This window comes from Rhinolophus sinicus, linkage group LG10 (assembly GCF_036562045.2).
Source record: "Rhinolophus sinicus isolate RSC01 linkage group LG10, ASM3656204v1, whole genome shotgun sequence".
Taxonomy (NCBI): Eukaryota; Metazoa; Chordata; class Mammalia; order Chiroptera; family Rhinolophidae; genus Rhinolophus; species Rhinolophus sinicus.
In genome coordinates, this window is record NC_133759.1 from 2038506 (window position 1) to 2062368 (window position 23863).

Below are 23863 nucleotides of genomic sequence, written 5' to 3' on the forward strand. Positions count from 1 at the left end.
GGAAAATTACTATCACAACTATTGCAGAAATAGAATGTGTCATGTTCATGCTGGTAAATGTGAACTTATGATTATAAACCTCTATATAAACTATTGTATATATGATCTTAGGGACATAGTTTGTGTCACAGTATATGGAATAATCATGGACCATTTAGAGCTGTAACCAGTATGTGGGTTGTAATGTGGCTGGGATTTCAGGAAAAAGAAAAACAAACAAACAAACTAAAAACAATGCGGTGCATTCTCTATGCATGGAATGCTGTCTTTTGAAATCCACAGGTTTTTGTTTTGTTTTGTTTTTTATAACTTTCATATAAGTAAGAAAAAAACTATGTCTTTAATTTTATTACAAGAATTAAACTTCACTGACTAATGCACAAGTATTTGGAAAAAGGGAGAGTGAATTTTTCATATTGAATATAGCAGGACTCCAAATTGTATTTATATAATTTCAAACAATTGCAAAGACATTCAAAATATGTATTTGATAGCCGTATGCTGGCATTTTATAAGCTTTGACAATAATGATCTTCTTTCTCAACAGAGCGGACTGTTATTACTGTTCCACCTTCCGAGATGGACGTTACAGTGGGAGAGAGTATCGTCCTACCTTGCCAGGTGTCCCGCGACCCCTCTGTTGAAGTTGCATTTGTGTGGTCTTTCAATGGACACATCATAGACTTAAGAAAGGGAGTGGCTCATTTTGAAAGGATCGGAGGAGTAAGTTGCTGCAGATTTTAAGCGCTTAATAAATTGGATCAAGTCATTTCCATGAATCAATGTCTTTCGTAATTATTCTCCCCATATTTATTTGCATGGATAATCACAGTTTATGAAGCTGCATCTGTTTTTGTTTTGTTTTATTTTGCTTTATGTCTTTCAGGGAAATGCTTGTATTCTAGATGCAATTATAATAAACGGGATAATAAAAGGGATCAGATATGAGAAACGAGGATGATACTAGTGTTATCTGCTAACTTCACAGCTGTCTCATATTTAATATTTATCCAGTTGTAAAAACAATGAGACCTGCTGGGCATATTTCTGTTTTTATTCTTTTTCCCCCTTCCTATCTGCAGGAATCTGTTGGAGATTTGATGATAAGGAATATTCAGTTAAGCCATTCAGGAAAATACCTATGCATGGTACAAACAACTCTAGAAAGTTTATCTGCTGTAGCTGATATCATTGTTAGAGGTAAGCACAAAAGGTGGAAATAAATGAATACATTGTTTATTCAGTCAAAAATGTTAATACGTAAATGGCAGATCTTTGAGTAACCACATCATGATTAAAAAATGAGATAAATAGCATAGTTGGTTTCTTTTCCTCCCTAAACTCCAGGACTCCAGCATATGGGTAGCATTGATACAGATATTGAATCGAGAGGCTTTGTCTCTTTATAAGGAAAGGTTACACTTGGGGAGCAGCATGCGTCCTAACACTTAGACATACCGTCTATTTCTGGTAAACCCTTCTTGTCCAGAAAGGTCAGAGGTTATGCTCCTGTAGTCTCCACATCAGTTGTATTTACTTGAGTTAGCTTTTGAGACAAGAATGGGCCAGAGCGATTCTCAATTTTTGAGATTAGCTTCTTATCGGATGATATTCAACCATCCCATGACTGGCATTTCCTAATCTTCAAAGCAAGCATTTCTAAATTAATCTCTCACCATGTAAACTGAATTAATGGGGCTTTATCTCAAAGAAAGGGCTAAAAATACATTATGTTCAATATTTTATTTTCTAAGCATAGGAGAAAAAAAACTATCCCTGTCCCAAATCAATGAGCTTAATAATTTCCAGTATAATCATCATAAAACATATTTTTCAAGGTCCCCCAGGCCCCCCGGAGGATGTCAGAGTGGATCACATCTCCAGTACCACTTCGCAACTAAGCTGGAGACCAGGCTTGGATAATAACAGCCCCATTCAAATATTTACTATTCAGGCTCGGACGCCATTTTCTGTGGGTTGGCAGGCTGTTTCTACAAGTAAGCAACACAAGTGTTTCGGATAATTTTCTAAAACACATGGTGTGTCTGTTCGACTGATTGATTATTTTTACCTAGTGCCAGCGTAGGCCTGAAGAGTCTCCTTTTCAGTTCCAGAAATTCTTAGTGGTAAGACGTACAATGCCACAGTGGTTGGCCTGAGCCCTTGGGTGGAGTATGAATTCCGTGTCGTTGCTGGGAACAGCGTTGGAATTGGAGAACCAAGTAAACCATCAGAATTGCTAAGAACCAGAGCATCAGGTAAGAGACCAATGGCTTCGGAAAATGGGGAGGACACTTTATGGCACAGTTCTTAAGGAAAACAAGGAGGACGTCTTGTAGTATTTTTGGCGTGAAATCAGAGGCAGTAAACCAGTCTCTCACTGTCACCTTTTAACGTGCACAAAACAAGGGGTATTTTCTGCCAGAATTGTGCCTTCAATGAGAGCTGATGACAGGTAAGCAGGCATGTAAAACAATGAGGTTTTTCAGAAGCTGTCCTCTCCTCTCATCTATTTTCAAGCCAAAATCCAGCAGAGAATCTGTACCTTTGTAGATGCAGATGAGTGCCTGCTTGCCTCAGGCCCTGTGGTAGTCAAGAATTAACTGAGACTGTCAGTGCAGTCAGCCATGCACTTCCATCCATTTCTCCACTCGGACGTGGCTGCAGCCTCCTTGAGCAAGAGTAGAAATGCTTCCCCATGTAAATGAGCTCAATCCTGAACTCATTAACATGGGTACTAATTGAACGACAGCAGGTTCATTGAGAGCAGACCTCAGACATGTCTGGGAACTGAACCTTCTTAAGCCCTTCCCAGTGGGTCCTCTTTGTGGCACTGCAACGTTCACATCCATCGTGACATCTGGTCCACCCACTGCCTGCAGCTAACAACGTTCACCTTCTTGTTTGGTCACAGAAATGGGGAATCACTCTGTGGCCACTGACTTAGTTTAAGAAGCAGACTACTTCAAGAATGTGTGCACGAGTCACTTTTTAAACTAAAGATAACGTTAGTATTGTTATCATAGGATGGGGCTACAAACAACCTAGTTAGCAGCCATACCCTAAGTTCTATCATCCTAGAAGTTTAGAGCTGAGAGGAGAGACCTTCACTTTACAGAGGAGAAAATCTGGACAGAGTCAGAATTTGAACCCAGGCCTCTGTCCACACCAGCGGGCCTTAACTTAGATGAGCGAGAGCTTGGCGTAGGAAGTGTGTAGATACAGAAATTCCTGGGCGCCACCACAGACGGACTGCGTAAGGAGCCCCAGGTGTCACTCATCTGGACGTGAGCTTTAGTTTCAGCTTGTTTGTTTACGACTGATTTATATCACGGTGGCTTTGGGCAGGGCTGACCCTCAGGTTTTCACAGCAGAGTTTGTATGGCACCTTCTGTTAACCATTGACCCTCGTTTCAGTAGCTTGAGGAGACTTGGTATTCATAGCGAGGCCCCTAGGGCGCCAAGTCACAGGGGAGGGTGTCTTTTTTGTGTCATCAAAGACAATGCTTCTCGATATAGTTTTAGGTTTAGCATGTTCCACTGGAAAATTGATAAAGGATGAAACCTTATTATCCAGAACATTGAGACTTTGTGAAGGGTAAATGAAAGTATAATTTTAAATAATTTCCTTATGAATGTAAACTCTTCAATGGTCCTGAAATAGTGTCACTGTAAGCTGTCGATCACCAGAAAACCTGCCACTGCAGAACCCACTCTGATTCATTTAAAAGCACTGGACAACTTAGAACAGAGGGTGTAGGGACGAGGCAATCTTTTAAATAAACTATGAAGAGCAAAGCAGACAAAGTTAGGGTAAATATGAAGATGAAAATGGATAATGTCTGACAGGTGCTATTACAAACAATCAAATTATCATATAACTATGTCATTTATAAAGTTAAACATCTGTGTGACATGGGAATAAATAGTCTAGTTTTACTTGTATGGTCTCCATGGTGGGAGAAAATTCTGAAACGAGCAGTTAAACCTCACGTATATTATTTCCCACCCACCAGGCAACAAACACACACAGGCAACTCCACCTTCCTCTGGATATTGAGCAACAATGGTCAGATATAGATAATTGCATATAATACAACATTTAAAAAGTATATCCTGCAGGTTTACCCATTATCACAGATTTAGGATACTTTTGCCATTATCAGGAAAAAGATGATTTTTTTTAACACTTCCACATGTATAAAGTAAAATACATTTCTGCTTATATACTGCAATACCCACACTCACAATTGCCATCAATTTTATAATTTACCTCCAATGATTTATTATTCATTATACTGTTGCTCGCAAGGATGTAGTTGAAGGGCATACGTTTTTCTAATTCGTGAAAATGTTCAGTGTCTGGAATGTTCTACCACAGAGTCTTAGAGTCCTGAGTTAAACAGAGAGACAGCCCTCGATCATATCCCTGACAGGAGACCATCTTCTTGCTTTGGGAGTGACAAGTTAGAGGAAAGATCTGTCTGTTCTGTACTGAGAGATTTGGGATTCAGACACGAGGTTATAAAACAGAAATTTATTTATTCATGTATGTATTCTTCAGACTTTATTTTTAAATGTTCAAATATCCTGATGACTAACAAAAAGAAAAAGTGTTTTTGTTTCCTTTATACTGGCTCAGAAGTTGTTTACAGCACAACTGTATAATTAGGCACTAAATCAGCGGTGTCCTCGCTACCATCTGAATGGAAGGAACATCATTTTGCCAATTAGTCGATGATGCATAATAATGTCAGATACATGATGTTACTTGATTTTTAATTAATTTTGGAGCCGGGGTGCTCATGTATCACACGGCTGTGTCCTCTTAGAAATTTGGATCTGGGTAAACATAATTTATGTTCATTAAAAACGCAAGTCTCTCTCACAGCATGCCCGCGTGAAATTTTGAAAGGTGAAATCCACATACAAAACTTCCTGATACAGATGCACTTTTGTAACTGCCCCGCACCCCCCGTTTCTCTTGGTTACTTTCAGTCCCTGTCGTGGCACCAACAAACATCCATGGAGGTGGAGGAAGTCGGTTTGAACTCGTCATCATGTGGGAGGTAATTTTCTGTCCAACTGAGTTATTTTGAAGGAAAAACATTTAGCAGGCCAGGAAGAATGCTGAAAAACAAAAAGCTTTATTTGACCATTACTGAGTGTGCAAAAGTACATGGCATGAAAGACTCCTGATGATGCATTCTTTAGAGAAGGTGTAGGAAACCTTTCCTATTTCTCCTAGAGTGAGCGATATGACTACCTCGGCACAGTTCTCTTCCAAAGAGAAGAAAACAACTTCAGCGTCCATGGTAGGGGATCAGGGGCATTTCCGTCGTTATGTGGTGAACTCCATGATTTTTTTCATTGCCTCCAGAACTATTGTGCAGTATGTGAGCTGGAGCCAGCAGAGTGCAGGTTATTTTCCTCTCATGGCTCTCTAAATCCTTCCAATTTGCTTGACTTTTTCTCCCGTTTGCTCTTCCATTTATTTTCCCCCATTCACCATGTGACCTCTGGCAACTAACTCCAAGACCGGGGTATACTGGGATGGGAGAAGAGGCGCCAGACAGAGAGTCCGATTGCTGAGACATGTGTAATTTGACGTTGGTGCACTCCCGGAATGGCAAATGAGCAGTGCTGGTGTTTCATAGAGGGTTTTGTTTGGTTTTGCTGTCTGGGCAGGGGGATGTCCTTGAGGTCCCACTGATGATTTCTAGTTGGAATTCCTTGGTGTATCCCCACCTGGCTGCTGGAAACTTCTCATCCCTGGTTCCAGTGACCACATCCAGTGTCTTCTGCTGGAAGTCCTCGGTCCCTGTAGGTGCTCTGTGACTGAGTCCCTTCAGAGCCACACATGATCAGCTCCCCAGCGTGGCTCCACATCTGTCCTCGGCTCTGTGCTCAGTGGAAGCGCAGTGAGTGCGCTTGTCCTCTTTCTTCTTCCCGCCACCACACACTGTGCACGTGTCTCTCCACTTCACAAGCTTCTCAGGCATTTATCAGTGAAAAGAGCCCGTGTCTCCCAAGTTCTGTGTAGCTCTTTCTGAAGCCTGTTCCCTTAGGTAGGCAAGAGGTGAGGTATAGCCCCTTACTTCCCCTTCTGGAGCGGTGACAAGGCACAGCTTTTTCTACAACTCTCTCAAAGAATTATTTTCTTATAAATCTCTCGTTAAACTACCCAACACTCCTTTTGTACACATTTGCCATGGCTGGTAGGCTAAGTTGTGCCAGGCAGCCCTCAGAGAAATGGTTTCAAGTCTGGAATTAGGGTTCTCTGTACCTTTCTTATCAGCTGTACCAGTCAAAAGAGCCCCACCTGATTTCCTCGCCCTGTATACATATTTCTGACCCTTTGGTGATAACTTTCCTTCTGCCCACACCTCCACGTCTATGCACATTTTAATTTTACACCTTAAAAGATCACAGCTATGTGTGTTTTAATTAAAGATCATCATGGCTGATGTGTAGAGGACTAGCCTTCACCAGAAGATGGGCTAATTCATCCCTCCAGTGTTCTGCTGTCACGACGAAGCGGAGGGGTGCACCTGGGTGGCGGTCAGGGTACTGCAAGCATCCTCCAAGGCTCAGGACAGCCCCCTACAAGGAGGGATCTGGCCCCAAATGTCAGTAACGCCAGGCCTGAGAAGCCTGTTGCTGAGGGGTCCTTTGCATCTGTGAGTGCTGTTACCACAGGTACACCTTGGATGTACAGACATGCCTCGTTCCATTGCACTTTGCCTTATTGTTCTTCATAGATGTTGGGTTATTTACAAGTTGAAGGTTTGTGACACCCCTGAGTTGAGTAAGTCTGTTGGCGCCATTTTGCCAACAGTGTTTGCTCACTCCATGTCTCTGTGCCACGCTTTGGTCACTCTTGCAATATCTCAAACTTTTCCATTATTATTATATGTGCTGTGGTGATCTGTGATCAGTGATCTTTGATGTTGCTATTGGAAAAGTTCTGGGGTGCCGTGAACCTCTGTGTATTTTGTTTTGCTTCCAATATCCTAGACATGGTATCTAACTTTTGGGATGGAGTAACTGCTAATTCCTTTTTTAAGGGTATGTTTATTATATCTGATTCTAATGTATTCTCCCAAATACTTCTAAGTTTCAGGTGCTTGTGCTGAATATCTCATAGAAAATATGACTATGAAATTAGACACATAGGATGAAGTGCTGTGAGTCAGGGACACACCTAGACTGGGACGTGATACACCTTTTATGTGAAGAGCCAGCCAGGAAAAACACTCAGCCATGTGGTTCTGTCAGCACTTCTCAACCCTTCTCTGTCACTCAAAAATAGCCATAAACATAAACCATGTACAAAGGAACAGGTAGGACTGTGTTCCCCACAACCTTCGTTTTCAAAATGAGGCCACAGGCCAGGTTTGGTCTGAAGGCCACAGTGTGCTGACTCTTGGTCCGTCCTGAAGATTTAGTGCTTACAGACACTGTGGCTGAGATTTGTATGATCAGCCTTTACTAAATTGAGTAGATTTCACCACCAAAAGAATTCCTGAATTTCTTTGTACTACCAAACCCTTCCTCTGCTTAAAGGAGAAAATTCTCCTTCTGGTCATCTTAAACAGCTATGTATACGAGTGTTTCTCCATCCTCTGTCTCTGCACATATGAGAAGAATAAAAGAACCTAAGTCTCTTTTTTCCCTCTAAACTACATATGTTAGATCTTTCTTGAGGGAACGCCGTGAGAAACACTAATTGGACCTGACCAAGAAAAACAAAAACACCCCACCTTCTCAGATGAACTAAACATCTCGATTAAACCGGAGATCAGAGAAGCATCAAAAACACTTACATTTTCATCAAAATCTTCCATACCATTCAAAATTGCCTATGCTAATTCTGGGATGTGTCACTCCAAGACAGCATCTTCTCTTCCATCTTTCAGGACCTCCATGTTCCTTCCTCTTGTCAGTGTCCGTGTTCGTTAGACTGTTCCATGTGGCAAGAAATACAGACCCGCTCAGGTCATCCCCGTTAATGGGGATTCATTTTAAAGCCACGTGGGAAGTAATGGGGAATGGGAAAGTCTGAGTAACACAGCAGGTAGGTCAAACCAAGCAGCGGAACAGCAACCATCCCCGTCCTGAGCACGGCTGCTCTGGTCTGCGGTCAGCCACTCTGGTCATCCAGCCCCGGAGCCCACAGTCCCTTGTGCGTGTACCTCGGTTCTTCCCAGTCCCTTTACTTCCAATATTCCACTTGGCCGACAGCTGCATTCCATCTCTTCTTTCTATAATTTACAGCTTTCCTGTGCTTCAGATCACGACTACTGTATGTTTTCTACCCACTGCTGCTCTAAGTTTATCCGCTGTCACCCCCACACATCTGTGTTTCCTCTCAAACTCTGGAGGGGAGGAGTTGCTTGGGTCTGTTAGACACTACAGAATACAGAGATTCTGCACCAGAATATCTCAGAGATTGGGCCAAGATGGTGCCGGTGGTGCTGGTGCTTACCGCTGGTGATCAGGTGTGGCCCCTGTCACGGGATAATGTGACACAGGAGTGGGGATGAGGAGTGGGTAAGGAGAACCTCAGAAATGGAGTCGGGGGCATGACTGCCTCGAGCGTTAGGTCCTATCAGGTATGACTGTTAGTCTGTGAAATTTTTAGAAAAGAAAAGCGTGTTTCCTTGGAAAAGCGAAATAAATTCCATGGATTTCTAAATACAATTTTCTCATAAACAGGTAGAACATTTGTCTAAATTCAAGCACAGATTCAATTTTATTGATGTGATTATAATGTTTAGTATTGGTAGTGTTCTGGGGAACTTGTATCTATTTTTGTTTTGTAATTTTAATAAGTTTAGGTTTTAAATGAGTCTTAAAGAACTTAGTCTCTCAGGGATTTAACAAAGTTACTTTTTGTTTCATGTCAGGAAGAGTGCACACTGATCTTCCTAGTAATGAAGATATATGTTTAAAAGATACTGGGGGTCACTTATACTTTTGGGTTTGAGTAATATTATCCTATGTCTTAAAAAGCAAATCTTATTGCACAATAATTATATTGCCTGCATCTTACAAGGATTTGTAGAAAAATGTTGTAAATGGAAAATGTAGCTAGCCTTGAAATAGTTAATTCTGTGCTGAGTTTAAATATGCATATTGACATATGCATATAAAAATATGTTTTAACTTATTAACTCTTTCAGTCTTCTAAACCATTTTATTATTATAACTTTTGAGTAATCATGGAAAGAAATATAAACACATAAAATCTGTTTTCCATTTCTATTTAAAACTTTCCATTATTTATCTGAGTATCTTTAATTGGGACCATTTTCCTAATTGGCATTCCAAATGAAAGTATTATTTTTTTCAATACTTCATTAAACATGATAAATATCCATGTTTATCTCTACGAAAGATATGCCAAGTAATCGAAAAGCATTATAAAAGGTCTATAAGTTATTTGTGTAAATACTCAGTGATTGCTCACTTCTGCCCAAGCCTGTTCCAGAAGAGCTGCAGAACGGAGGGGAGTTTGGGTACCTGGTCATGTTACGGCCAGTTGGCTCAGCAACCTGGACCAAGGAAAGAGTGCCTTCTGTAGACTCATCCAGATTCGTTTACAGAAACGAAAGCATCACGCCCCTGTCTCCCTTTGAAGTCAAAGTGGGGGTGTACAACACGGAAGGAGAAGGGGCCCTCAGTGCCATGTCTGTCATCTACTCCGGGGAAGACGGTGAGTGCTCTCAGCATGGGGCAGGCCTCCTGGAGGCCCAGCGTAGGTTGCTTCCACTGTCCTGGAACTGTGCCACTAAAGCTGGTTGTGTCTTTCTCTGGATGACAGAACCTCAGCTGGCCCCCAGGGGAACTTCTGTCCAAAGTTTTTCTGCCTCGGAAATGGAGGTCTCCTGGAACGCGATAGCCTGGAACCGGAACACCGGGAGGGTGCTGGGCTATGAGGTATGCCACGGGTCCCACTTCCCCTCGCGCACGTGCCCATCCAGGCATGGCTCCTGGTCAGCAGGATGCCACCCAGCTCTGGGGGCATCACACGTCTGTGTAAAGCCAGAGGGCGTGAGTGTAGGGGTCTTCCCGGTATCCTCAGCAGTTCCAGAGGGTGGCACCTACAAAGTGAGCAGGAGAGGATTATTAATTATTCACGTGGCAGGCCTGTTTGTTTTTTGGGGGAAGGTAAACATCTCACCCTCAGTGAGCTTCAACCTTAGGAGAATTTCACTGGCGAAAGTGCTCTGTGAACTGGAGCACGACTTGAAAAGAAGGTCATCTAAGAAAAGGCAGTTAAGTGACAAGGAGAATCCTAGGATCCTCTTAAATGTGTCATTTGTAGTCTATGTACAAGGAGGCAAAACACTTCACATTCACGGACCTTTGTTCGCACAAAGCTGACAGATGAGACTTAGGGATGGCTGACACGGTTCACTTTATTTTGGAGTTAAAATAAAAGTATAATTCTAAATCCCTTTATTTTCCGTGCCCCTCCGCTAGGGGCCTGTGCCCTCCATTCCGAGAATGCCTACCTCTTACCTGAACCCTGCTTCCTTCTCAAAGCTCATCCCTAGCCCGCCCTTCCCTTTGAACTCTTCTCCAGTCACTGCCTATTGTCACTTCGCCAGATTCTTAGAGCATTGTCTTTCTGTATCATTCCCTAAAATGCACCCTCCACTTTCTTTTCACATGAATGCTCTAACCTCTCAACTAGATTATAAGGGGCTCGAAGGCAGGGACCGTGCTTTATTCTCTCCTCTTTCTCAGTGTGCCTACACAGTGCTAATGCATAGGAAGGGTGCAGTACAGCTAAATTATTAATTAACCTGAGATTCAAAGAACTCTTGAGGAAATGTCAAGAGCGAAACATCAGACCTGAAGTCTTTGATTGACACATGAATCTTATTTTGGTCTGACTTATTACTGACCCTTCGTTAAAGCTGATAACCTTTAGATATCTCATGAAATATGTTATTTTAATAATCTAAAAATAAAAAAACCCAGTTCTCTAATTTCCAGTGTGAATTTGTATTTTTTATTTCTTCCTTATAAATATTAGATTTTATTTTGTGGTTGTATAGCCCGTCTTATTCCCTAACCTGCTGCGGTTGATGGTTCTAGGAAACCATGACTGTTCGCTCTCTTTTCATGAGCAGGTCTTATACTGGACAGATGACTCCAGAGAACCCATGATCGGTAAGATCAGAGTCAGTGGAAATGTCACAACCAAGACCATCACGGGGCTGAAAGCAAACACCATTTACTTCGCCTCCGTCAGAGCTTACAACACTGGCGGAACAGGGCCCTCGAGCCCCCCAGTCAATGTCACCACCAAAAAGTCTCGTAAGTATGACCACATCCCAGAGACCGTGACTCATCTATGAACAGAAACATATGCCTTGCTCAGGCTCCATTTCATCCTTCCCACCTCGCCGTTTCACTGATTGCTTCGTCTGGTTGAGTGGTTTGTCCTTAAATATGGACAGTTGTCCCTTGAATGTGAAAACTTTCTGGTAACAACCAAAATGAACTGGTCTGATGTTTTTGGAATTCCGCAAGAGGAACATTCTGAGCATAGAGATAAAGACAGGAGGTTGCAGTGGTTAAGGACACGGACCCCGATGCCCTGTCCCAGCCTTGGAATGTTCTGTGGTTATTTCATCCTTCATGCTCAATATCCTCAACTATGAAATAAAGGAAACAGTTGTACGTAGCTCCTCACAAGGCTTTGTTCAGATTGGAAGGGATAACTGATAGCCAGCGTCTAGGACATACTTTAGTAAATGCTTAGTAAATGGTGTTTCGTCTGCTTTTGTTTTGCTTAATGCTTCATTTCCAGAGTGTGCTGTAATGTGATAGTCAGGTAGTCTAGATCTTTCCTTCTAGGGCGTCTCATCACTGTAGTTTACCTGGGAGGCCCTGAAACTGAGGCATGGACTCTTATGCTTCCTCATGCCTCCCTTAAGGGTCAACCACGTGTCTGTCACAGAGGCAGAAACCACTCAGTAAAGGATGAGTAGCTGATTGTTGCTGCCTTTGTTCTACAAATGAGTCCGGTCTCGTGCAGATATTCTACAATGAGGCACAGTGTGAACTGGGTAAATGTTTGATCCGACAGGACACATGGAAAGATGCAATATGGAGAAAAATATGTAGGAGTCAGAAAAATTTAAGTAAAGTTCTGTGTTTCTTTAACATCCATCCCCTTTCCTGACTAAATTAAGCAAACAAAAACCCTTGTGATTCCTAATTTCTTTTCTGGGAAACTTGTTACAATATTTCTTAAACTAGACTTTCAATAGCCGGTATGCTTCAGTGTCATTACCAAAATGGCCAAAAGGAGTTGAGAAGAAGCGTCTACGTGTCTCCATGTCATCATGTTGAAATACTAGTCAAACCTCTACTTTCAATCTTTTAGCATTCTGTGTCGCTGGCACCGTGAAAATGGTATACACACAGCTATAGTCTCCTAGTGTTGCCGTTCGAATTCCTACAACTTAGTGCTTTCAAACAATACAGATTTATCACACTGGTACTTGTTTCTAGAGGTCAGAAGTCAGAAATGAGTTTCACTGGTTGGAGACCAAGGTGTGGGCGAGGCCTGGGCCCCTTTTGGAGGCTGCAGAAGACTTCGTTTCCTTGTGTTTTCTGGCTTCTGGAGACCCCATGGCTTGTGGCCTCTTCCTCTGTCTTCAAATCTCACTCTGACTCTGAGCCTCTGCGTATCACTTTTCCTCTGACTCTGGCCCTCTTGCCTCCCTCTTTTCCTGCCAAGGACACTTGTGATGACATTGAACCCACCTCGTGAATCCAGGGTTGTCTCCCCACCTCAGATTCCTTAATCACACCTGCAAAGCCCCTTTTCCATAGGAAGTAACATAGCCACAGGGTCTAGGGATTGGGATCTGAACAGGTTTGGGGGGGCCCTTATTCTGCCAATGACAGTTACACAATACTGAGCACTTCTGTGTCCCAGACGCGGTGTTAATTTTCTACATAACATTATCTCACTTAATTATTCAAACAAATCAAGGTGTTTGGTATTTCAGTTCCTACATATGAGAAAAACAAATGCTTGGAAAGGTTTTCTTGTGGCATCATTAGGCTGACCTCCTGTGAACATGACTTCCCGAACGTCTTCACCCCACGAACACCGTGCGGCTTTGAAGTCTTCACATCTACCCACTTGAATAGTCTCTCTCCATCCAGACTCTCGAATCTTCAGTCCAAACCTCAAGCTGCCTGGACATTTTCCTTCCTAAAATGGGATCATACGTCTTCGAATGCCAAAATGTTATTGTCTGCCCTGTGCTAGAGAACAACGGCCAGCAGAAAGGCCATTCCAGACCTTTCCCCAGCTTCCTTTGTGCCCCGCTCCTCATCTAGCCCTGGCAGCGCCAGACTTACTGATCTTAAACCTTCACGTTCACTTATCTGGCTTTACGTGTTTTCTCAGTTTGTCGTGTTCCCGCCATGCCTGTGAGAAGCCCAATGTCTGTTTTACTGGTCTATGTTTCCCCAAGTTTCCCCTTTAATGTAATTTGCATCATTCAAGGTGTTCCCGTAGCTTTGGCTTATTGTTAGATAGAGTTAGAAAGAGTTAGAATGTGACTTCAGAGTGAAAGAAAGTTGGGTGTGATCTCGCCCCAGCCAAGAACCATCTGTGTGACAAGTCTACTACCTTGATGAGTCAGAACCTGTTTTCTCATCTGAAAACCATAGAGGATGATCCTTTCTTCTAGAGTTTGCTCTCAGAACTAAAGGCTGAAATGCACACCAAGGTGAGCTGAGGCTGCCATCCACCCAGAGATCAGTGCATGCTAACGTGTCGTCAGATCACTTGTCTAGAGGTAATATCACTTTCTTTCCATTTCTTAGAGTAGGAAGGCACAGCTGCTTTCCACTTTCTTTCTCTTTGTAAGTGTGTTTCAGACATTTTCTCCAAGGGCCATGGAAGGACATCCAAGGTCAAGATGAGAAATGGCTTTGATGAGACATTGAAGGTAGCCCTGATTCCAAGTGCTGTCCCTGGATCTAATTTTGATTCCCCATATCCTTGAGATGCCATCAAGGTGACCTCTGAACAGTGGTGACAGCAGCAACTCTGCATCCATCACACACTCATACTGTTACTGTCTAGATGTTCAGTCTGCTGTTTGATCATCCTTTGTAAATTCTGATGAAGCAGAGCTCTCATTGGCCAAAATCTCTGCTCCTTCTAATTGGGTAAACTCAGCAGAAGACAGAGGCTTTGTTTTCACCCCCTAAAATATGATGATGCGTGTATCGCTCAAGAAAATCGTGCCTCCCGTGAGCCGTGCACTGGGTTAAATGCCACATGGAGGTTAAAACAGGCAAGGCCTCTGTCTTCGGGCTATTCTCTTTTAATGGGGAGGCAACTTAAAACAAGGAAAAAAAACAAGACATGAAATCATCATAAATTATGAAAAGCAGTGAAGAAGACAAGAGGCTGAGACATACGTAAGAAGGGGCCTGTATGGGGAAGGCTCTATATTTCGATACAGTAGGAAGACAGAGAGGAACTAGTGGACAGAGGACCTCCTAGCAGAAGGAACGGCAACACAGAGCTTCTGGAGTCTGGTGTTACAGTCGCTGGCCATGACGATACCTTATTTTTTCAAGTAAACAGTGCTTTTACTGAAAGTGTCCTAACTTAGTGAAAATCATGTCTTTCCAAAGGCAACAGAGGGGTGCTGAAGAGATATGGTGATCCACACAGACACCACTTCCATGGGATTCAGATTTGCAGGGAAAGGGAGGCAAAATATTGGCATCAATTCCAAAAGGCAAAGAAAAAAATAAGCACTGCGGACCTAGAAGGAAGTGTTTAGACCCAGCCACAGAAAGTGTTTGCAAATGTTGGTTCAATTTGGCCCCTGACATTGACTGACGAGTGCTGTGCACTGGATTTTTCTGGTAGTAAATATGTAATCAATCCATATTTAGACATAAAAAAGCATTGAGCTTTTATTTCATCTTGCACGTACGTTCTTTCTCTCTTTCCCAAATGTCAGCCCCATGCTGTTACTTAGAAGGGGAACATAAGAAGTTGTTTTTTTGAATTGAGTTCACAGTGTGAACCACAGTTGAATATAAATGCCATTTCCAGAAAATTGATCACAGGGGAACCACTGCAGGGCGGAGGGCTGGTGTAATGTCGCTCTGTCATTTGATTAATAGAAAATGATTCAGTCTTTGGACATTGCCTGAAAAGATTTTTAAAAATTAGAAAAATGCTTGCATTGAGTTTACCATTGGCCAACTTGGTGCAAAGTTTTGGCACATGTCTCATGTTATCCATGGGGTAGTGTTTGGTTTTTTAAGGTAACAGACATTTCGGCTTCATCATAGATATTTGCAGTTCAGATTAACCAGGTACGTAAAACTCACGAAACTGGAATGCGAACAGTGCTGACATTAGGTGATGGCCTTCCAAGCAACTTCCAGAAACTTTTTTTTAAATACTAGGCCAAAGACATTGGTCTTGGCATCACACTCATGGGCAAAGATTAGAAAAGCTGTAGTTGAGGCAAACTTCCCAGATAACGAGCTGAGGCTCTACCACTCTATCTGCCTTTTTCAAAAAGCACATAGAGGACCCAAGTAACAGCAATATTATGAAGGGGAAATCTTGAAACTACCCTCATTATATTTAAGAAGTGCCTCATTTGCAGACTCTGGAACTGTGTTATTAGTAACAAACCACTCTGAATACAATTGAAAAAGTCATTATGTCATAACACCCCAGGGGATAACTGCCCCTCTCAGGGACGACGATTCACAGATATTGAGCTTCTTAATATGTACCACTCACCAAGTGAGAGGCGTTTCCCATTTTATTTCATGTAAGCTAAGCATTTATAAAGTAGGAGATTGTAGTCTCATTCCAAAGATGGGGCCATCAGGTCTCTTGGCAGAGACTGGAGACAGATTCAAGTCTCCGACTTCATAGCCAACTCTTTCTACCTGACAGACAGCAAGAGAGGGGAAACATTCTGACAAATCCATACAGCTGGCCATTCACACCAAGCGTTCATTCCTGATAGAACTCTCCTCACTTTATGCCCCTGGGATGCTTTCCTCTGCTTTGATACATGAGGAAACAACTGCCAACGCCTCAGTGCCATGGGTATAGACACAGCCTCGTGGTGGGCAGAAGTCAGTCCTCTGTCTCCCAGCCTGGGGCTTCAGCGATGGATTCATAGTGTCGGAAACAGTTTTACCCAAACAAACAAACAGACCAAACAGACATACCAATAGATGGAACCTGCAAAATCCATCACTGCCAGCGGCATCCGCACGAACTGATATTTTCTCTGTATTGATTGTATGATGTTAACGTTAGTGCTTCATTTTGAAGAACAGAGATAAAAGAAATGGGTCACCAGAGTATGTTAGATATTAAAACTGTGATATCTTGTAAGAATTTTTATATTATGTTTTTTATAGCTGAGAAAAAGATTAGGAAAAGCACATTGGGATAATTTGAGGGAGAATAGTTACAAAATTATTATTGTTGCCATTCGGTCCTTCAGAAATACATGTATTGACAAACATGCATAGAGCGCTTAGTAAGTGCAACGCTCTCAGGCCTTTAATGATGATTGATTTGGTTTAGATAGTCAAGGGATGTTCTGGGTCAATCCAGTTGGCCTGTCCGCCTGTGCCGTATATCCATATGGATTGCCGTAGGTTTGGCCGTGGCAATCAGCCTTGATTATGGGATAACATAATGAATGGACTGGCCACACTGTGTCACCTATGGATCTGCTCACAGCCCAGAACATAATTAACGTGACCTGAGAAAGCCACCAAGACACTGAGACATTTACTTCAGCCATCTTATTGCACAGGCATTTACTCAACATAAGCGCATTTCTCCTATGTGCAGAGCACTGGACTAGGGGTTGGGGACACAGAATTGAACAAGGCACATGCCCTCAATAAATTCACAGAACCACAGCAGCAAGAATAACTATAGTTCAGTGTGATAAATCCATAATAAACTATAAACTGAGCCCCAGGAGACCATAGAGGCAAACCACTCTCTGTACTCTGTCTCAACAGAGGTGGAAGTGACTGGACAAACACTGGTGAGGTCCCAGTAGGCTTGGGGACATATAATAACACAATACCAGGCACCATGTCACTCTTCCAGTGATACATAAGAGATTAAATAGCAGTTGAGTCAAAGCTCCAAAAGAAATCATTTATATTTCCACTAGTGTACTAATGAGTTAAATACTATGCCCGTTCACCCTCACAGATCAAATAAGAAGCCAGAAATGTCTTGCTGGGTGATTTTATCTTTGCCTCTGCTTTCCAGCTGCATCATTATTATTAATTTTCATTAGTTTCAGATGTATAAAACAACGTAATAATTAAACATTTACACCCCTCACAAAGTGATAACCCCCCCAATCTACTACCCCTCTGACATCATATATAACTGTTATAATACCATTGACTCTATTCCCTGTGCTGTACTTTACATCCCATGACTATATATCTATATATCCATATATCCATATATCCATAGATATAGATATAGATATAGATACAGATACAGATATATAGATATAGATATAGATATAGATATAGATATAGATATAGATATAGAGAGATAGATTTTTAAATTACAGTTGACATTTAATATTATTCTACTTCAGCTTCAGGTGTACAGTGCAGTGGTCAGGCATCTACACCGTCCATGACATGATCCCCCTGATAAATCCAGACGGGTACTGGACTTACCAGCTGAATAATTTTTAACATCGCCACTTCCTTAAATCTTAACAATAATCATGTACCTCACGTCTTTGAGAAGCAGCATGTTATTCTGGAGAAACACTAGATAAAAACATCATGAGGCCAAGATTCTGATTTGCCTCAACCACTCATTGGCTGCATGCTTTTAGATAAATGGCCTCCTAACCTGGACTCCAGCTCTGCTGTGTGTAAACTTTCAAGTTGGACAGATGCATTACGTTGGAAGGCCAGTTTGAAATCTGCCTTCCCTGCCTTTCTTCCCACCACCTCTGTCCCAGGTGACATTAATTTCAGGGAACTAAAAACCACTATTTGTATTCAGGGCAGACACCTTTTGGCACTATAACCAGTGAGTTAGGACGTTTCCCTTTTCTGGATTCCCAACAGCTCTGTTTATATCAATGACATGCATCTTTCTCACTGGTTGGGCTAAGATAGACATGTGGCCAAATTAAGTCAATCGTCAGTTTCCTCCTGAGAATTTTGGCCTGGATTAGCTCTCAACAGAGGGGGTTTCAAACCTCAGGTATGGTGGGCAGTCATGCTTCCTGCCACGTGCATGAAGAATGACAAAGACGTGGGCTACCGCAAGATGAGCACGCCGCAAACACTACGGTGAGAGGCGGGAAAGGATCTTCTTGGCTTTTGCCATTTTTCTTCTGTCTCTCCTGAGGTCGTGCTGCATCCTGCCATGAGTTCTAAGAGATTCCCCTCATCCTTTGCAATTTACAACTGAGAGTTTGCTTAAAATATCTTGAGCTGATTGTGTTACAGTCAGAAAGTACCAACATGTGATTAAAAAGAAAAAGACTACTGAGAATGAACCCCTCTGTGTCAATATGTATAAAAGGTTTGCAGCCTGAATTTGTCTCACATGTGTATTGATTCATGGCCAAATGGACCACTAGATAAAGAAGCCCTCCATCTATTGCTATGTGGCAAAGTAAACAAACTCAACAGCAATGATAAATAAATTAATACTGGACAGCCAGCAAACCATTATTTATTCATACGTTTGTCACAAAGGCATCCCAAGATGACCTGAATTTAAATGATTTTGCTTATTCTGATTAGAATTAATATTTCAAATGACACTGAAAACATTTTAGTTTCTTCCAGGACGATCATCTAGGAGTCATTATCCCTTCTCATGTTGATGGGTCATGTAATGGTTATGTGCTAATTCATATTCATTTGGGTCTTTGATTATCTTTTTAAAGCTCCGAGCCAACCACCAGCTAACATTGCCTGGAAGCTGACAAACTCTAAATTATGTCTGAACTGGGAGCATGTAAAAACCATGGAAAATGAGTCTGAAGTGCTGGGCTACAAGGTGTGTATTTAGTTTTTCCTTTAATCATATCAATTAAGTTACTAAAGAAACCAGAAGTGTCAAAACCATTTATGAAACAAGTTGTATGCATATGGAAATACAGGAATCTTCTTTTTAAAATGTTTTGAAATACTGAGTATTGTTATTTTTAAATTCTTCATTTAAAAGTTTTATATTCTAAGGTTAGTAATGTGTCACCGAACAATAAGAGATAAACCACTATAGTACGCAAGATTTTTTTCTTCAAGTGACTCTCCTGGCCATCAAAAGATGTGGGCAGTAAGTGTGTGACAAAAATGAGGTCAAAGAATATTATTCAAATATAATCTCTAGAATGTGAGCTGTGGTAGGACGTGATCTTTTAACAACATGAAAGGAATCTAAGTCTACAGTCAGATACCCAGGGCAGGTCATTTCCATCAGTGGTGACAGACATCTCCTGGCAAGCACATATACTCAGAAATTTGAAATAGGTCCAAACTAACCAGTGACTTTTCACAGCAAACTCCAAAGATAATAGCCTTGAGCTGTTTAATTACTAGAGATAAATCTATTCTCATTTCAGAAGCATTGGCCAAAAAGGAAGTCTTTTCCTTAACACTAAAATCTTTAAAAAGAAGTATAGATTGGGTATTTCCATCCAAGGAGTAGGGCATTTATAGTGATATGTCTTTTATGTGCCTTACGAGAGTCTGAGTCTTAGTAAAGGCTCATGTCTATTTAACTTGATTCACTATTTTATTCAGATTCTGTACCGGCAAAACAGACAGAGTAAAACTCACGTTTTAGAAACTAACAATACATCGGCTGAGCTCCTGGTCCCGTTTGAAGAGGACTACCTGATTGAAATAAGAACAGTTAGTGACGGTGGGGATGGAAGCAGCAGTGAGGAGATTAGGATTCCAAAAATGTCAAGTAAGTCGAGTCCCCATTGCTGTTGCAGAGGTGGATTCCAGACGCCGCAGCATGAAATCTGGGCTCTAGGAATCGTTTCAATTTTGGTTTAAACGTTGGGTAAAAAAATGAAAGGTCTGTGTTTCCATTTTTAACAGTGAGCAAGAGGTGATGAGTCAATTTTTCTTTAAATAATTCCTCAGATTTGCAACATGTTTACATATCCCAAACAGCTTTATGTTTCCTCATTGGAATCTCAAAAACAACAACAACAACAACAACCTAACAACTGTGTCATTGGTGCATGATTCAGTCTACTGGACAAAAATCAGAAATTTTTTCCATGGGTACTCAGGCTTCTGGGAGCAGGGAGAACACATATGAAGTAGGGGAACACATACCTATTTCCACATCCATAGCAGACATCACTAATCAATCACAACATTCATACTCTCGATACAATGTTCTAAGCAGGTAACACCAAACAGTGTGATTGAGCATGGAATAATAATGTATTATTTATGCCTTAGGAGAATCACTGACTCATCTGTTTGAAGCTGTGACTGAGTGAAAGTCATCAGCCACCACATATTGGCCAGTCTTAATCTGCCCTTTAGTTAGACTTGGCCAATCTAGGCATTTTTCTTTTTTCATTTCTGAATTTAAAACAGATATCCTAGGACAGAAAGTGAGAGACACATCCTAAAATTAAGCATAATGTAAATGAAACAAGTGTTCTAAAATATATTATTAGGAAACAAGTTATAGTATGCATGTGGGTCATGAAAAATGAAACTAACAAGTAATTTTACTTTTTATTTTTATGTTTTGCAGGTTTGAGTTCCAGAGGAGTCCCAGTCTTAGAACCTAGCATCCATTTCCTGTTTTACTATTTTTACTGTTTGGCTATTTTTACTGTTTTGCTATTCAACCCCTTATACGATGAATAAAACCATAAATCTTTGAGAGTATTTTGAAAGCAAGTCCTTCTGTAAATAAGCTCTCCAACCCCCATCACAGGATACATTCTTAATACTGACTTGTTAGGAAAGACAAAAAAACAATGTATATTATTAAAATCTTGTAAATATCTATGATACATTAATAAAAGAATTTTAAAAACTTTTGAATTTTAAAGTTTGCACATAACACACATTCAGAAGGTGCCAAATTAATCCACAGAGCTGTAAGTGCCGGGGCTTTTAAGTGACTTAGATGGAGCTTATAAATTACTCCCCTGGATGATGATGATAAATATGAAATAGATTGCAGTTATCGTAGCTAAAATGTACATTTTACATGCTCTAGGCAATTTACTTCAGTACTAAAAATTTTCACCCTACCTGGAAATAAAATTTAATTATTTGTTTATAGTTGGGATTCTTTAACAATGTAAGCTATTCCAAAGGTGATGTACTTCTCTCCCTGAATCAAGTTGGGACAAGAGATATTTGTACCCAGTAATATATCCATATATATCATGTTCTCGACTCAGTTTTCTAGGAGTTTCAGTAATAAAAAGGGCAGAAAAAGTGCTTATGGCAGAAAAAAGAGGGGATATAAACACCCACCTAAAATAATCTAACAACTCTGATATACAGTAAGCAGCTTTTCATGGTAATGTTTAATTATTTTAATCAATTCCGTATTCTCCTAAGAAAAACATTGCATGAACAAGTCTCAGGTAATTATTATAAATTGTTATCAATGTATGTGGCCATATTTCTACGCAATAAATCTGAGAACAAAATTATTTAACCAGGTTTTTTGACATTTTGGACAAAATATTTCTTTGCCAATCTTCTCTCCAGCTATAGAAATAATCCTACACCATCCGAGGCTGAAGGACTTTTGTGGGTTGACGCTTCTCTGAGGTGAACTTATCTTAGTCAGTAGCCCCAGTTCTGGGGTTGTGTAGCACTGAGACAGTTCCTGAGTGGCCCGGTGCCATTCTGTGTGGCCACCCTTTTCCTTCACAAACAGCCTGAGGGGTCGCCCTGCTGTCCGGCTGCTCCAGCTCCCAGCCGATCACGTCTGAGGTCCTAGGAGCCAGGAGTGAGAAATGGTCACACTAGTTTTGCCATCTTAACTTGGTGTGACCTCTTAATTATGTGAAAATAGTTGAACTGTCCTACAACCCTCAAATCACACAGTCCTCACAGTGGGATTTTGTAATTTTTATTTCTGTATTATTTTAAAGCTGTTTGAAACACCCGGCATGGTCAGCTGCAGGGGGACAATGCGTTTTTTCAGTTCAGACCGTGCTCCTTGCCTCAAGAGAGTATCAAGCTCACAGGACAAATGAATGTGCCTCAGCTTCCCACTCCGTGAGGACTGGCTGTGCTTTTATGGAAACAAATAAATACGCCATAGCAAGCACTGTGTGGGAAACTCGTGTTAACAGTCAGCAGCTACCTGCCAGGACATGGCCGTATCGATCAGAGATAGGAGTGATGGCATATGGTCTTCATGTTTTCTCAACTCAGCGAGAGACGAGGTTTGTGTCCTGGTCCCCAAAGTGGCCTGAGGGTTAAATGGACTGTGAGGTTTTTGTTTCCACTGCTCACGTGTATCAGACACACTTGTTCGTGTGGGAGGCCAAGGCGAAGCCAGTCCTTATCAATAACTCTTATCCGTTTGCAGGTGTGCGTTAACTCATAATCGCATGAATATTAAAAGATTGCTCTTCAATATCCAACATATTATTCGTATTTTCACCAATCCACACTAAATTATTCAGAACATAATTTGGCAATAATATTAAATAGTGTGTGCACGGGCTCTCAGCTGATGAATCTTCACTATTAGTGAGGCCTCGGACACATCTGTTAGCTCCCCGTATCACTATTATCAGGGTGAGAGGACGTAGTGAGCGCAAGTACTTAGCCTGCTCACAGAATACTGGAAGTCATACACAGTCGGAGCTGCTATCATCGAGTGCTAGGAGATAAATTACAATGCTTCCTTAAGCATCCAAGACTCTAAAAACAGATTCAGCCAGTGCTTATGTCAAAATCCTGAACAATTTCAAGAAAAATGTGTCGCCCATGTACTCCTGACACTAAGTGGCACTAAAGAATAGAACCAACGGTGGTTCCATCTGACCATTTGGGGAGAATATTCTGTGTGATGTGTACACAAGTCTGGCATTTAGGAAGGATTTCTAGGGATTCTTCTATTGACCGAGAATCCTGCTGTCACAAACTGTTATAAACTCTTTTCCATACTTCTTACAAGAAAGAGATGTAGTGATTGCACCTGGAAACAGCCAGAGGAAGAGGGAGCAGGTGTTAGGACACTAGACAAAGGGAAATACGACACTTTCTATGAGCTGTAGGCTGCCTAGGGAACGCTTGCTTCAAATTCAGCTGCATTTTCCCTTTTCTCCTCTCAGTCACACTGTCATCCTTCCTGCTTAGTTGTCACTTCTCTAACTGTACCCAGGACTTGGCTTACAGGGGGACAGGCCTGCCACCTTTAACAGCAAATGCAAACGGCAAGAGGTGACCTGGATCGCAAATGCAGCAGCATAATCAGACCTCCTGGAAGTCTGCTGTTTTTAAGCCTCTGCTTACTACCAGTCTGTACTCCATCTTGGATGGCAAGTTTTATACCCTCCCTCTACACCATAATTACTGCTTTATTTGCTGTGGAACTATATATTGGATCCAACAGAGATTTTTCTAGAGTTCAGTATCTAATGTATGAGAGAGAGATGATAAGGAATGGATACACAATTACGAAGGCTAAGAATTGCAGACCCAGGAGAACCCATGTATAACTTTCCTCTGAGTCTGAGTGTGAAGGCAGGAGAAGACCGATGTCCCAGGGCAAAGACCATCAGGCAGAAGCAAGTCC

General features: G+C 41.5%; 1 protein-coding gene across 7 annotated transcripts in view; it reads left to right on the forward strand.

The window, feature by feature from the left end:
* Positions 1 to 21378, forward strand: part of CNTN6 (contactin 6) — a 251908-nt gene extending 230530 nt beyond the window's left edge. For all 7 annotated transcript variants that reach the window (XM_019755810.2, XM_019755809.2, XM_019755811.2 and 4 more), the window contains 11 exons: positions 548 to 723; positions 1083 to 1200; positions 1839 to 1997; positions 2109 to 2258; positions 4999 to 5069; positions 9484 to 9718; positions 9827 to 9942; positions 11145 to 11331; positions 18999 to 19111; positions 19858 to 20026; positions 20840 to 21378. In XM_019755810.2, the coding sequence (XP_019611369.2) occupies positions 548 to 723; positions 1083 to 1200; positions 1839 to 1997; positions 2109 to 2258; positions 4999 to 5069; positions 9484 to 9718; positions 9827 to 9942; positions 11145 to 11331; positions 18999 to 19111; positions 19858 to 20026; positions 20840 to 20955 (1610 nt within the window). In that variant the 3' untranslated portion in view covers positions 20956 to 21378. The remainder of the gene's footprint in view (positions 1 to 547; positions 724 to 1082; positions 1201 to 1838; positions 1998 to 2108; positions 2259 to 4998; positions 5070 to 9483; positions 9719 to 9826; positions 9943 to 11144; positions 11332 to 18998; positions 19112 to 19857; positions 20027 to 20839) is intronic.
* The last annotated feature ends 2485 nt before the right edge of the window (positions 21379 to 23863 follow it).